Below are 14932 nucleotides of genomic sequence, written 5' to 3' on the forward strand. Positions count from 1 at the left end.
TACGTTCAAGTGATTGAGATCTACTACAATACTTCGCTTACACCATGTACAACGCGTTATTTTGAGGTTAGAATCTACAAAATTAAGTAAAGAGTGCGTATTCTTACTTACCTTTTTATTCCTCAGCGGCAAACAGACGAAAATTAAAACTTAATTTTTTTGAAAATTTTGGATTTTGTAACGTTCGATACGGACTGGGTGTACCACACCCGAGCACAATGTTTTTATGTGTCTAGCTCGGACACAAAGCGGAGACTGCCTCTGCCGCTTGGGCCTCTAATAGTGTGTACCTATAAGTTTTTCCCCCCCCCTGGTCCGGACCCCCCTCGCCGACTTCTCTTCGTATGGCGCTTCTTTCAAATTTCGCTCGGGTTACGGTAACCCAGTCCGTACCCTGAGGGTTAAATATATTTAGAACCTAATGCTATTTTGTTGGTTGGGACCCCCTCTTTAAAACGTCGTATTTATTTACTTGGTTTCGCACTAGAAATATATTTTTATTTTGTGTAGAGACAAATAAAATGGATTTGCGACAAGTGATGATTTTCTTGTTTAATCAAACGGAAAAGGTATCGGAAAGTCATAGCGATCTTTTCACAACTGTCAAAAATGGCGAACGCAGGTTTTAACCTTTCAAAATTGCCATTGAATTAACATAAAAACGAAAAAATCGACCAAAAAAGTTTGAAGATAACGAACTACATAAATTGTTGGTCGATAATGATACACGAGCACGACAAATGATGGCGAAGCAATTGAATGGCAAGTCATTTCCGAACATCTGAGAACCATGAGAAAAATTCAAAAAGTTTATAAATGGGTTCCACACAAACTGAACGAACACAAGATGGAAAAGCGAGAAACTAATTGCGAAACGTTCTTTTTCGCTACGAAAGAAAGTTTGTTTTTTGTTGCATCTAATTTCGACTGACGACGAAAAATGAGAATATTTTAAAAATCTTAAACGCAAAAACTGATTGATAACCATCAACATCGAACACAAATTCGTCGAATTGCAGAATCGGGGTGGATATTATTTTTACGAATAAAAATGGAATTGCAATATGTCTGTAGGGACCTGTTCTAGGCTGGGCTCCTTGCTTACGGAGTATAGATTGTACCGACAGAAAGTACTGTCTTTTCTTGGTTCATATTTTTGTTGTTTTATTTCACTCCGGTTTCGGTATTTCTCCTGCGGATTTATAATGTGCAATTTGTAGCTACATTATTATTCATTCCGTTTCGACGATTCTTTTTGACATGGATACAAATTGTATAACTAACCAATTTTAAAATAATCTAGTAGCTCTCCGTTATTGTACTAAAATATGTAATGAAAGGGAAGCAGATGCAATGCGGAACGCAGTTCACTGACAAAGCCATGAGAATAATAAACAATACACCTCTACATAAGCAATGAACATTTTATTTTACAACTTTGGACAATTCTAATTCTACCATTTTACTGGATCTTTTTCACGAACTCCACTATATCATTATACAAAACTGTGGGAAGTTGCATAGCTGCAAAGTGACCACCGTCCTCGAAATGATTTGTTTGAACCAAATTTATGAAAATATCTCGCAATGCCCAGTCTATGGTGTGCATCAATTCGTATTTGAATTTGGCACAAGCAGAGGGGACCTTCGTTTGAACACGATCGAAACCGGCAGACAGTTCACGAACGCCAAAGTTTTCTAGATAAATTCGTTGCGATGTGGTGATCGAATCAGTTAGATAGTAGATCATAATGTTATCCAACAAACTATCCAGAGTGAAGTATTTCAATAGGCCACCATCTGGCAACTCTCTGTAAGCGGGATTTGTCCAGGTCGAGAATTTTTCCAAAATGTAAGCTGCTAGACCTACAGGATTACCCACCAGGGCGCTTCCAATGGTGTCTGGTTTGGTAGCTTGCAAGTGCATGTAGCCGCTTTCGATAACAATTTCCTTCAGTCTAGGCAAAGCAGGATAGTAGAAATCAATATATCTATCATCGATGAACAGAGATGGTTTGAAACTGGCGATGATGGTTTTCAAAATGGCTAATTGAGACATCGCACCGCACATATTCAAATGTACACCTGTTAAAGTAAATAAAGAAATTGTTAATCGATGTCAACAAATAATTATCTCTATTATTTTTACCAAGCACGTTATCTGGGAAGAAAGCAGCTATTTGATTGCCGATCACTGATCCCCAATCACCACCCTGAACGTAGAATTTCGGATGACCTATACGGTTCATAAGCCTTTTCATTATAAGCGTAATCCTCGATGCACTAAGTCCTTGTTTAGCTGCAGCTTGGGACCAACCATAACCAGGTAAACTGGGAACGATTACTTCGAACACAAAGTCTTTGTCCTCACTTTTGCTGGTTAACTTTGGTATGATATCATAAAACTCACGTACCGATCCAGGCCATCCATGTAACAGTAGCAACGGGAATACCTTGGTATCTGGCGATACTTTCGGTTTCACGTGAATGAAGTGTATGTCTAGACCCTGAATTTGAGTTTTGAAATGTGGGAACTGATTCAAGTACTTCTCTCGAGTGCTCCATTTGTCTAGATAATCAGTCTTCCAGTATTTGAGAACCTCCTGAAGGTAATTACTGTTAAAACCATACTCGAAGGAAACCCCTTCCAGTGGTTTACTGAATGTTGGTGTGTCATTCAATTTGCTACGAAGCTTCTCAATCACCTCAGTAGTGTACGCGATCTTGAACGGTTTGATCGCCGTATTTTCTTTATACAGTTTGCCATCGCCAGGACCCCAGTACTGATCCAAATCATTTATTGTCGGAGCTGGCGTTGGTGTCGCAAGGTTGCGATATTGCTTGAAGATCACCGCCACAGATAGTGCAATTACGACGACGAACACGCGACTAGCGAAACCCATACCTAGGAAAAAAAATTACAGATTTGTATACAAGATACGACTGAGCACAATGATATTAAAAATTAAACAATCTCTAGGTTCACCTAATAAATACAATTTTCTTATGATGGTGGATGCACTTAACTGAAAACTTATTGTACACGCTTAGAACAAATGTTGTGAATTTACGTCTCTATAGATGCACATAAAATGAGTATCGGAAATCACGTAAATTTACAATTCAGAGCTTGTAATTGCCATCGGAACAGACACAGAATTTATTTCTACATGTTAACCCATTATGTCCTAGCGTATGATATATCATACGCAAAGCTTCCTATATTTTAATACGTGTTTATTTTAGAAGTTTAATACCTAACATAAGAAGTATATTAAAATTGTTCTCAAATGTCATTGTTTTATTTGTATTATAACCACAAGTTTTCACAAATTATCAAAGAAAAGTAAGCAACATATTCGTGTGAATCTTATGTTCGATGTTATAATACTTCCATCTTTCGGCAGTATTTCGATGAGCACCTCAATAACGATGTGGCGGAATACGAAAGTGGCGGCGCGGTAACGAACTTGGGAACGCGTGCGGAGGACGATAGACTGCCGGTCCCAGACCTCCAAGAAATCGAGGAGGAGGTAAGCCGGTTGAAAAATAATAAGGCCGCTGGCGTTGACCAACTACCAGCGAGCTACTAAAACACGGTAGTAATGCACTAGTGAAAGCACTGCACTGGGTCGTTACCAAGATCTGGGAGGACGAGATTTTAGCGGAGGAATGGATGGAAGGAATCGTGTGTCCCATCTACAAATCCCGGCGATAAGCTGGATTGCTGCAATTACCGCGCGATAACTCTGCTGAACGCCGCCTACAAGGTACTCTCCCAAATCTTATGCCGTCGACTTTCACCGATTGCAAACAAATTCGTGGGACAATATCAGGCAGGATTTATAGGCGAACGCGCTACCACGGACCAAGTGTTCGCCATCCGCCAGGTGTTGCAAAAGTGCCGCGCGTAAAATGTGCCCACACATCACTTATTCATCGATTTCAAATCAGCCTACGACACAATCGATCGAGATCAGGTATGGAAAATCATGCACGACTACGGATTCCCGGACAAACTGATACGATTGGTCAAGGCTACGATGATTCGAGTGATGTGCGTTGTTCGAGCATCGGGGATAAACTCGAGTCCCTTCGAAACTCGCAGAGGGCTACGGCAAGGTGATGGCCTTTCGTGTCTGCTATTCAACATTGCTTTGGAGGGTGTGATAAGAAGAGCGAGGATAGACACGAGTGGCACGATTTTCAGAAAGTCCGTCCAACTACTTGGTTTCGCTGATGATATTGACATTATAGCACGCAACTTTGAGAAGATGGAAGATACATCGGACTAAAAGCTGAGGCCAAGCGGATTGGACTAGACATCAATGTGTCAAAGACAAAGTACATGAAAGGCAGGGACTCGAGAGAAGATATCAGCCACCCAATGGTAGACGAGCTCGTGTACTTGGGCTCACTGGTGACTGCCGATAATGACACCAGCAGAGGAATTCAGAGGCACATATTGTCAGGAAATCGTGCTTACTTTAGACTGCGTAGGACGCTTCGATCGAGCAAAATTCGCCGTCGTACGAGGTTAACTATCTACAAAACGCTGATTAGACCGGTTATCCTCTACGGGCACGAGTCTTGGACAATGCTTGCGGAGGATCAACGCGCACTAGATGTTTTTGAACGGAAGGTGTTGCAAACCATCTTCGGCGGAGTGCGGATGGAAGATGGTACGTGGAGAAGGCGGATGAACCATGAACTGCACCAGTTGCTGTGAGGACCAACCCTCGTCCAAACGGCTAAGGTCGGGCGGTTACGGTGGGCCGGGCATGTTGTTACAATGTCGGAGAACAACCCGGTTAAAATGATTCTCGATAATGATCCGACCGGTATAAGAAGAAGAGGCGCGCAGCGGGCAAGATGGATCGATCAAATTGAGGACGACCTGCGGACCCTTCGCAGCTACCGAGGCTGGCAGCGAACAGCCATGAACCGAGTTGCATGGAGACGCCTCCTGTATACAGCAGAGACTCGCGTGGTATACGACTGAAAGAGTGAGAGTAAGTAACTTCCATCTTTTGACAAACCATTGCCAAAGGTTCAAATTAGTTATTTCTGTAGCGAAATTCCAAAAATATAAGTTAAACAATACAAAATTGTGGTTAACATTTGGTCTTATGATATATCATACGATGGGATAATACAACAGTATTTTTTCCAAAGTATTTCGTTAGCCGATAAACTCGAGTATCAGAATTATCCCATTAATAGAAGTCTTTCAAAAATCTCTTGCCATCAGCAAATCAAATTCGAAATGTGAAATATGTAACCGTTCGTTACAAAGTCCTCTGATTATTTTTAGTATATGTTTAAATGTTATTTGTACTGTCACGTTTCTAAATGTTAATACAAAGGTTTATTGTTAGGAGGGTTAGTCAAATAAAAATGTTTAAAAATTGTTAGATTATATGTTAATTGTAAAACTAGGATTAGTAGGGTTAAATAAATAAAAACACACACCGAAGCGTATAACAGAAAATGTAAGGTGGCGGAAAGCTGTTCTACGGCTGATGAAGTACAATTGCGCGGCACACTAATTGTTCGCGCCTGGAAGGAGGTAAAAACAACCGCCAAATTTCAGTGAATAGGAAGGAGAAAAGCAATCGAACCCAGAGCAAAGGTTCAGAATTAATCTGGCGTTCGTGTGCTGAGGTTCAGTAGAGCAGTGAATAGATTGTGGTATTTTATATAAATTGTGAGGTGTGATAATAATTAGTTCAGGTAATTGTATAAAGCTTACGTAAACTGAACAGAAGCCAACTGTTCCAGTCCGGGTAAAACTAATACCCGTATTACATATACCCTCACAGGACCTTTTGGTATATTTATTGATCGCCTTGGACTGAAGGAAAATCTTCCCAAGGTAGCACACGATTCGGCCTAGTGAGCCCTGGATGCTCACTACGTCTAACCCGTCAAAGACCAGCGATTATTCTCTGGCCTTGGGCCATAACTGCAAAGGAGGACATACCCCTCTCGGCACGGTCACTCCGGTATCGTCCTGGGCCTGTCGATCTCCGTCAAAGAGGGAAGACGCCAGTACTAGCCGTAACATTCAACCTAGAACCCACCAATTTCGACCAACCGAAATTCTACGCCAGCCATAGTTCCCGTACAACCGCACCGTCTGTAGCAGCCACGCGAGCGCTCGCCGGACCATCCCAATTCACCTAACAACAGCAGTAGTACGTACCAGGAAAACCCAACCAGCACTCACATACACTCACACTTACAGATTTAAAAAAAATAATAGTAAATAAATTAAATCCAATAAATCCGTTTTGTTAGTCCAAATACATTTCATTTTTATTCACAACCCAGATTCAGACATGTGACAGTATCCTACATAAGTTGTTCGCGAAGCCCCTCCGAGTACCCAGTAGTAAGCCTACCCTGAGACCCAGCTCGAGGGGTCTCTTGCTATAGAGCTTTTCCGGGATACACAGTAGAAAAGTTACAAATACTCAAAAAATATGGCTGCAAAAAATAGCGATAAGGATAGGGACCGTTTAGGATTTGACGTACACGTGAATATGAACTAGAACACTAACTTAGAAAAGGAAGCATGAATACCTCTAAAACTTATTAAACATTGGAAATCCTATCACATGAGCTTACGATACTCTCAACAAATCGTTCAAATATCTAAAATACCATACATGTGTGTGTGTGTGTGTGTGTGTGTGTGTGTGTGTGTGTGTGTGTGTGTGTGTGTGTGTGTGTGTGTGTGTGTGTGTGAGTGTGTGTGTGTGTGTGTGTGTGTGTGTGTGTGTGTGTGTGTGTGTGTGTGTGTGTGTCAATACACATTTTCACAAACTCAGATTTTAATGAAAGCCATTGTCTCATAGCCTGCTATTGAAGTTTATCTGGATCGAACCTCGGTCGCAACATGGTAAAATATGCATATTACTTGAAAAAATGTGCACTCGATTTTCTCAAAGATCGCATAATCGATTTTCTGGAACTTAGATTCAAATGAAAGATCATACAGTTTCATTGCCTGCTATTGAATTTCATCAGAATCCGACTACATTTTCTAGAGTGACGGGGTAAAATGTGCAATAAATGTCCTCGATTTTCACAGAGACCGCTCGAGTAACCACATCAAGCTTTGGTTAATACATTTGAATTTCACATAGTACACACTAAAACTCAATTCCGTTGTTCGGTAATTTTTTGACGAAAACTTTCGGTAATCAATAGAAATTACCGATATTTCGGTACATGAACGTAATTTTACAAAAATTATGCAAATTTTTACCGGGCGATCAGTTTTCATAGACGCCAAACAAAAACTAATCGTACGATATGCGTCAAAATTTGACAGAATGTGTATAAAAGTGTTGCCAACGTTGAGAGAATAAAAGTATAGAGATTGGACAAGCGCGGGAATTTTAAAATGAAAATTCCGGTTCTTTTTTGATAATAAGGTATATGATTACAGTACTTCTTCAAAAGTTTATTAATCAACGAACAAAATAAAATGTTAAAATGGAAATCTTTTGTGCAAATGTTTGATGATGAACACTGATAAACATTTATATTAAAATTTAAAACCAATTTGAATTTAATTTGAATTTGATTCATTTTATTAGTGAAAACAGATAGAGCAGATACATATTTTCTATGAAAATATCTGGCATCTCTGTGCACAGACGATGAAACACACACATTTAACAATGTTATGGTGACGTATAGCGGAAACAAACCAGTGCTACTAGATTTGTCACAATGGTTATTTGATTAGTATTTAACACGCTCTATTTGGTAATATTAGAATCCGAAACAGTTTTATTTATATATAAAAACCAATGATAGAATTAAACTAATGTCACGGATACCAAAAAATACTTGTTGATGATAATTTAAAGAAGAAAAAATATTTTTTTTTATTTAACATTATGAGAAAACTTGGCAACCTTGCGATTCGAAATGAGATAAAAACAAAGCGCAATCAAGTGAATTAAGTGCAAATTTTCATCTCATATTTTTCATTGCTTTTATTGCTTATCAGGTAATTTCAGAAGTCTTTAATCGTTGAATAAACAAGTGGAAAGTGAACATTACTAACTATAAAGTCATCCAACATTGAATAGTGGTGTAAATATGTGAAATAGTGATCATGTTTTGAGACGAATCGATTAGTAAATATTCAGAAACATGATGAATTGTAAAACTTCAGATGAAAGTGGTTCCTAAATCAAAAAGTGAGTTTATTTTAAATAAAAAAAGCGATCGTTGAAGGTTTTTTAACTATTTTTTTCAATTGGAAAGTATGGCAAAGCCTAGAATAAATGTTTTAAAACGTTCCACAGTTTTGTACAGGTACGTTTAAAGATATGATTAATGTTCAAAGTTATGAGGTAAAGGAATGAGATGGAAATTGGAGCTGAGATGAAATAGAGAGCCCTTACCCTAAAACCATAGCCAAAACAGGTTGGAATTTTTTTCATTCGCTTTTGTGAATATGTGTAGTTTTTTGAAATCCGAAAATAAAAGAAATTTAACCAAAGGAAAATAAGCAAACATAAAATTACCGAACAATCAGTTAGATCCATTTGGTTTACAGTTTACGGTAGTTGTTTGACAGTTCAGCAATTACCGAACGATCGGTAATCACTTTGATTACCGAACGTTTAGCTGTTGAAAATTCGATAAAAAATTACCGAATTACGCGAAATTTTCTAAGTGTGTATCGAATTTTATCCGGATTCGGTTTCCGGTTTCGGAGTTATAGGCTGATAAGCACAAAATTTTCAATTTCAAAAGTGTGTACAAGACACTGAAAAATCGGCAGAAATACTTTCACACAGCCGTGTAATACTTCAGTTGAAAGATCTTATGGTCCCAGAACGCAGAATTTGATGCGGATTCGGTTTCCGGTTTCAGAATTACAGGAGGGAATGTGTTCAAATTTTTTGGCTATAACGGATCGCAGTTCCCGGTTCCGGAAATAGTGGTTAAAAACTCAAAAACAGATATCACTTTATTTTCTCACCTAAACCGATTTTCAAGAACTGAGGATCAAGGTCTTATGGTTTTTCATAGGCTGCTATCGATTTTTATCCGAATACGACTTCCTGTTCTGAAACTTGGAGGGTGAAGCCTTTTTAAAAATCCCAAACCGCCATTCAAAAAGACAAAAGTGGAAAAATTTCCATATATCTCAAATCTGTTTACAAATTAAAATGGTTATACTAGTTTATGCCCATATTTTTCGGAGAAAAATTTTTAATAATTCCTGAATAATGTTTATGTAAACATGAGTGATATGAGAAAGGCATCATTACACTACTAGGTGGATTGAAAACGGTTGTTTTACATTAATTATGGTATCACTATCAATATTAAAGGGTGGCATTGCCAATACTAAAGCACATCGCAAAATTTTATATCACGGAATATTAGAAAATCTCAAAATCACAAATATGAGTTTTCCCAAAAAAATCTTGTGAAATTTTTAAAGCAGAAGATTAGTTCATCGGTGAAGAAATATCAACTAAAAATCATATAAAGATTGCTTGTGCCAAAAAGAAAATTATTTTAAAATGAGACGATTTGATTACGTTTCGCAGTCACCTCATCAGTTCATTAGTAGATTATGTTGAACTGCCAAAGCCACCTCGCGAATCAACACAATCCGCTAAGCATGCCGTCAATTTGTTTTGTACTTTCGGAACGCCAGGATATACATTGCACTTCGGTGCAAACAAGTGATTTGCAAATAGCAAATACTTCACGTCTGCTTAGCGCGTTATGTTGATCCGCGAGGTGGCATTACGACTGTATTTCATTTGTAATCCCAATAACGCTAGCAAAATCAAAGGTAGCTAGGATTCGATCGAACCACACTCGATCGAAAAATTAATACGTCGTTATTCAGAATAAGGGTGATTATCTGCTAATGCACTGACGAGCTGAGTGCGAAACATAAACGAATCGTCTATGAAAAAAAAGCTTCGGAAAGAATTGATGAGAGTGCGCAAGAAAGATGGCGCAAGTATTGTACAGAATTTGATGGGTATTGTTGAGTCCAACGTGCGGACGTTTACCCTAAGAGAGGAGCTTCTGTTACCCTAATTAGCAAAAACATAACTAACATGTACGTATTAGTTTAATTTTAGTGATCATTTTTGTCTGTTGTATTTTTTTCGAGTAAAGTCTTTACTCTCAAAAATATTTAGCCAATATTCTCGCTTCGGTCCTAAGGAAAATATAACAGATAAATTAGAGTAAAAATGTGAAATATTTCTGCTATAGTGACACAAAAATTGAAATAGAAACGGCTAATGTTCTTTCCTTTCTATGAGCCAATTCATTGAACAGAGATAGCAGAAAATGTGAAGAGGAAAAACATAAAAACACATTCTGTTGCAGGATTATCCGTTAACTCATCTCCAGTTACCATAATTGAGGACAGTGTTTTTTTTTTCATTTATATCATGATGAATACACTTGAATAGTTGTTAAATGAAACTACATATAGCAGCTCTACAATAATGTTTCGAGCTATGATTTGTTCCGTTATCATGCAGCGGGCTCGGATGTCATACTAAATTTCGTTAGAAACTACAAACACAATCAAAAAAGCTTGTCTGACAGATAATTTCTGTATAAAAATTGTGTAAACGAAAAAGGTCCGTTTTGAAAAATGTATTGTTTATTTTTCATCTTAAAACAGTCATAATTCTGTAATTTCACTGAATTTTTTTTACGAACTGCACTATGTCATTGTACAATACACTTGGTAATTGCATAGCTGCAAAGTGACCGCCGTCCTCGAAATGATTTATTTGAACCATATTTATGAAATTATCTCTTAACGCCCAATCAATGGTATGAAACAATTCGTACTTGAATTTGGCACAAGCTGAAGGAACCTTCGTTTGAACACGATCAAAACCAGTCGACATTTCACGAACGGTGAAAAATTCGGCATATAGTCGTTGCGATGTGGTGATCGAATCAGTTAGGTAGTAGATCATAATGTTATCCAACAAACTATCCAGAGTGAAGTATTTCAATAGACCTCCATCTGGTAACTCTCTGTAAGCGGGATTTGTCCAGGTCGAGAATTTTTCCAAAATGTAAGCTGCTAGACCAACAGGATTACCAACCAGGGCGCTTCCAATGGTGTCTGGTTTGGTAGCTTGCAAGTGCATGTAGCCGCTTTCGATAATAAGTTGCTTTACTTTAGGCAAAACGGGAAAGTAAAAATCGACATATTTATCTTCTACGAACAGTGATGGTTTGAAACTGGCGATTGTGGTTTTCAATTGGGCTAGCGGAGTCGTTAAACCGCACATATTCAAGTGTACACCTGTTGAAGTACATGAAGAGAATTTTAATGGGAATCAACAAACTCTAATTTCGAATAATTTTACCAAGCACACTATCTGGAAAGAAAGCAGCTACTCGATTGCCAATTACTGATCCCCAATCACCACCCTGAACGTAGAATTTCGGATGACCTATACGGTTCATAAGCCTTTTCATTATAAGCGTAATCCTCGATGCACTAAGTCCTTGTTTAGCTGCAGCTTGGGACCAACCATAACCAGGTAAACTGGGAACGATTACTTCGAACACAAAGTCTTTGTCCTCACTTTTGCTGGTTAACTTTGGTATGATATCATAAAACTCACGTACCGATCCAGGCCATCCATGTAACAGTAGCAACGGGAATACCTTGGTATCTGGCGATACTTTCGGTTTCACGTGAATGAAGTGTATGTCTAGACCCTGAATTTGAGTTTTGAAATGTGGGAACTGATTCAAGTACTTCTCTCGAGTGCTCCATTTGTCTAGATAATCAGTCTTCCAGTATTTGAGAACCTCCTGAAGGTAATTACTGTTAAAACCATACTCGAAGGAAACCCCTTCCAGTGGTTTACTGAATGTTGGTGTGTCGTTCAATTTGTTACGAAGCTTCTCAATCACCTCAGTAGTGTACGCGATCTTGAATGGTTTGATCGCCGTATTTTCTTTATACAGTTTGCCATCGCCAGGACCCCAGTACTGATCCAAATCATTTATTGTCGGAGCTGGCGTTGGTGTCGCAAGGTTGCGATATTGCTTGAAGATCACCGCCACAGTTAGTGCAAGTACGACTACGAAAATGCGACTAGCGAAACCCATGCCTTGGAGAAAAAAAACGGAAACATGTAAACCATTTGTAAATTTTTTTCATCTTTACACTAAATTAGAATCGAAATGACATTAAAGATTGCACACAACAACCTTTTTCCTGGTGATCACATTAGCGAACCTAGAGATGTTATAGGGAGAGAAGAGAGTTGTCAGTTATCATAACGTAACCGGAAAAACGGTAGTTTTTTTACCGCTTAATTTTCTCGGAAATGGCTGAGCTGATTTCAACAAGCCTAGGCTCGTTTGCAAACTACTATTGGGTCATTCATCAAACGATAAATCTTATTACCGCTCAACTTTGTCAGATATGGATGAGTCAATTACTTCAGAAAGTGATCAATGATCAAGTTCACTTGTATTATTGCTGATACATTTGGTTGGAGGAATGTTACCGAATATGTGACGTACGCGCTGGAGCATGCTTTTGTAAACTACCCATAACAAAAGTTAAGTTGACTGTGTCAATGACAAGATAAAGGCATTATAACACAACTAGGTTGATTAAAAATAGAACTTTTATTCAACAACTGTTTTAAAAGCCTCTGTTTAGGCAAACTCGTATAAGGCTAGTTTCCCTTGATTTGAATCATGGTTTAATAAAGCACAAATAATGTATTGTTTGCATACATTTAAGATAACCTAAGAGCGTAAGCTACTTTCAAATACGTTTGAAATAATTTGGTTCAGTTATAAAAATTGTTTGTCATGCATCAGTAGCTAAACTTCAGTTGTTTCGGCGATATCTTCGGTTTAACACCTCCAGCCCCTCCTTTCTTGACACCAACTATATATGATCATTAACACTGTCTCAAGCTTGCCGGCGACCGCTCAATTTTATTGTTGATAAGAGTGGAATAAATATATACCTATAAGCTTCAATCAAGTTTAAATTCTGCTTTGCTTTGCGTGTGTGAGAGAATGAATATCAATTTAGACAAATTGATTTGTTTCTATTTGGTGATTTTCAACGAAGTGCACATGTCTGATAGATAAAACATGTAAAGCGTTAAAAAAATTTTCTTCGGTACGCAAGTTATTCTTAAGCTCTTGGTGTCATTCTCCAGCTCAATACTAAACCAGGTATTTATTGCATATATAAAGTAGTGTTCTATTTGAAAAATTACATCTAATAATCACTTTCTCTACAGGCACGGTTAAAACTCACTTTTTAAACACTGGACACCACGGGACAGTCAGATCGAAAAATTCACCTTCGAACAGATTGGCGCTGTTTTAAGCACTGACTGCGCAGATGTTTTTTGCTGCTCGTTGAGAGTTGTTTGTTCAAAACAAGCATGCCGGCTTCGTGGACTAGTATTTGTGACATCGGTGTGTTTATCTAGGAAATGATGAAATTGAATGATGGCGAGTTTTGCAAGTCACTGTCAAATCTCGCTGTATTATATAATAGGGTAACGTAGGTATTTTGTCTACCCTATCATACATTATCAGTTCGGAATGAGTTCGAATCAATTTCGAATTAATGTGGGCTCTCGTGCAACAACCGATTCTAATTGAATTTCGCCGTTTCACGAATGGAGAATAAGCGAACTGAATTGTCGATTCGTTTTCTTTTTCTCGCATTTTTTTCGGTTTTCTTAGAAGTTCAAAATAAAAATGTGTAAATCTAAAACATCAAGTTTTTTCGGATATATGGAATTAGTGAGAAACCAGTTAGAATTCCAACCTAAGCATGATAACCAACAAAAAGGCCTAGTTATCGTCGTCCATTCCTCTAGCAGAAGTATAATGAAAAAGCCGAACTTCTGCCTGGCTTCTACACTAACACATTTCTAGAGACAGCAAAAATTCAATGCCATTTATAATGACACTGTCAATCAATTCCATTTCTATCCAACGAGGATTGAGGGGCACTTTGTTCGTAGCTCGTCTTATAATCCATTGCCTCATCGTCGGTGTTGTGAAAAGTATTGTGGGTGGTTCAAAAAGAAAAACAAGAATTGCTGACAGTACCGCCTCTGCCAGGTTGAAACCGCCGCAATGGACGTTCCTGTTAGTCTAGTGGATTTAAGTACATTTGCAATCACTCCGGATATGATCGCAACAGCTACAAAAAGGTTTAAAAAAGTCATACTCTACTTGACCTGATGGTATTCCAGCAGTAGTCGATGCACCCACGTGTGGACTGATCTTTTGTGTGTAATATTCAATAAGTCGTTCGAGCAAGGCATATTTCCGACAATCTGGAAACAGTCTTATACCTTATGATCAAAAAGAACCGGAATTTTCATTTTAAAATTCCCGCGCTTGTCCAATCGGTAAACTTTTATTCTCTCAACGTTGGCAACAATTTTATACACATTTTCGTGTGGCGATTTTTATAATGGATGAAAATTTAGAACAACGTGCGTGCATCAAATTTTGTGTTGCAAATGGACTTAAGTGTTCCGAAACGTTGAAAATGTTAGAAAAGGCCTTTGGTGAATCGTGTCTAGGAAAAACACAGGCATACGAGTGGTATAAACGCTTCAAAGGTGGTCGTACAAGCTTGGATCACGATGAGATCCCTGGCCGCCCAACAACATTTGTTACTGATGAAAACATTGAATCGGCGAAGCAAATCGTGTTGCAAAATCGTTCTGTACCGATTAGAGAGATTGCTGTGTTGTTGGGCATCTCTTTTGGATCAGCCGAAAACATTTTAACTGATGTTTTGGGTTTGAAACGCGTCGCTTCTCGGCTGGTGCCAAAAAAGCTGAATTTCATTCAAAAACAGCGTCGTGTTGATGTGGCCAAAAAGATGATTTCC

At 38.3% G+C, this 14932-nt stretch overlaps 3 protein-coding genes across 3 annotated transcripts in view; 1 reads left to right on the forward strand and 2 right to left on the reverse strand.

The window, feature by feature from the left end:
• LOC131428063 (adenylate cyclase type 10-like) overlaps window positions 1–14932 on the forward strand; it is a 46462-nt gene that overhangs the window by 6837 nt on the left and 24693 nt on the right. The window lies entirely within an intron of this gene.
• Window positions 1405–13422, reverse strand: LOC131428065 (juvenile hormone epoxide hydrolase 1-like). Its single transcript, XM_058591715.1, has 3 exons — window positions 13328–13422; window positions 2150–2905; window positions 1405–2085 (listed from the first exon to the last, which is right to left on the reverse strand). Exons 2-3 carry the CDS (start codon window positions 2901–2903, stop codon window positions 1463–1465), a joined length of 1377 nt encoding a protein of 458 aa, XP_058447698.1. The 5' UTR covers window positions 2904–2905; window positions 13328–13422; the 3' UTR covers window positions 1405–1462.
• LOC131428066 (juvenile hormone epoxide hydrolase 1-like) lies at window positions 10695–13404 on the reverse strand. The gene is made up of 3 exons (XM_058591716.1): window positions 13328–13404; window positions 11397–12152; window positions 10695–11332 (listed from the first exon to the last, which is right to left on the reverse strand). Exons 2-3 carry the CDS (start codon window positions 12148–12150, stop codon window positions 10710–10712), a joined length of 1377 nt encoding a protein of 458 aa, XP_058447699.1. The 5' UTR covers window positions 12151–12152; window positions 13328–13404; the 3' UTR covers window positions 10695–10709.

This window comes from Malaya genurostris, chromosome 2 (genome assembly GCF_030247185.1).
Source record: "Malaya genurostris strain Urasoe2022 chromosome 2, Malgen_1.1, whole genome shotgun sequence".
In the NCBI taxonomy this organism is placed as follows: domain Eukaryota; kingdom Metazoa; phylum Arthropoda; class Insecta; order Diptera; family Culicidae; genus Malaya; species Malaya genurostris.

Coding starts and splice junctions, on each gene's coding strand:
- LOC131428065 (XM_058591715.1), bottom strand. CDS start 2,903: ATGGGTTTCGCTAGTCGCGTGTTCGTCGTCGTAATTGCACTATCTGTG. Junction 2,086..2,149: donor CTTCCCAGATAACGTGCTTG/GTAAAAATAATA, acceptor TTACTTTAACAG/GTGTACATTTGAATATGTGC.
- LOC131428066 (XM_058591716.1), bottom strand. CDS start 12,150: ATGGGTTTCGCTAGTCGCATTTTCGTAGTCGTACTTGCACTAACTGTG. Junction 11,333..11,396: donor CTTTCCAGATAGTGTGCTTG/GTAAAATTATTC, acceptor GTACTTCAACAG/GTGTACACTTGAATATGTGC.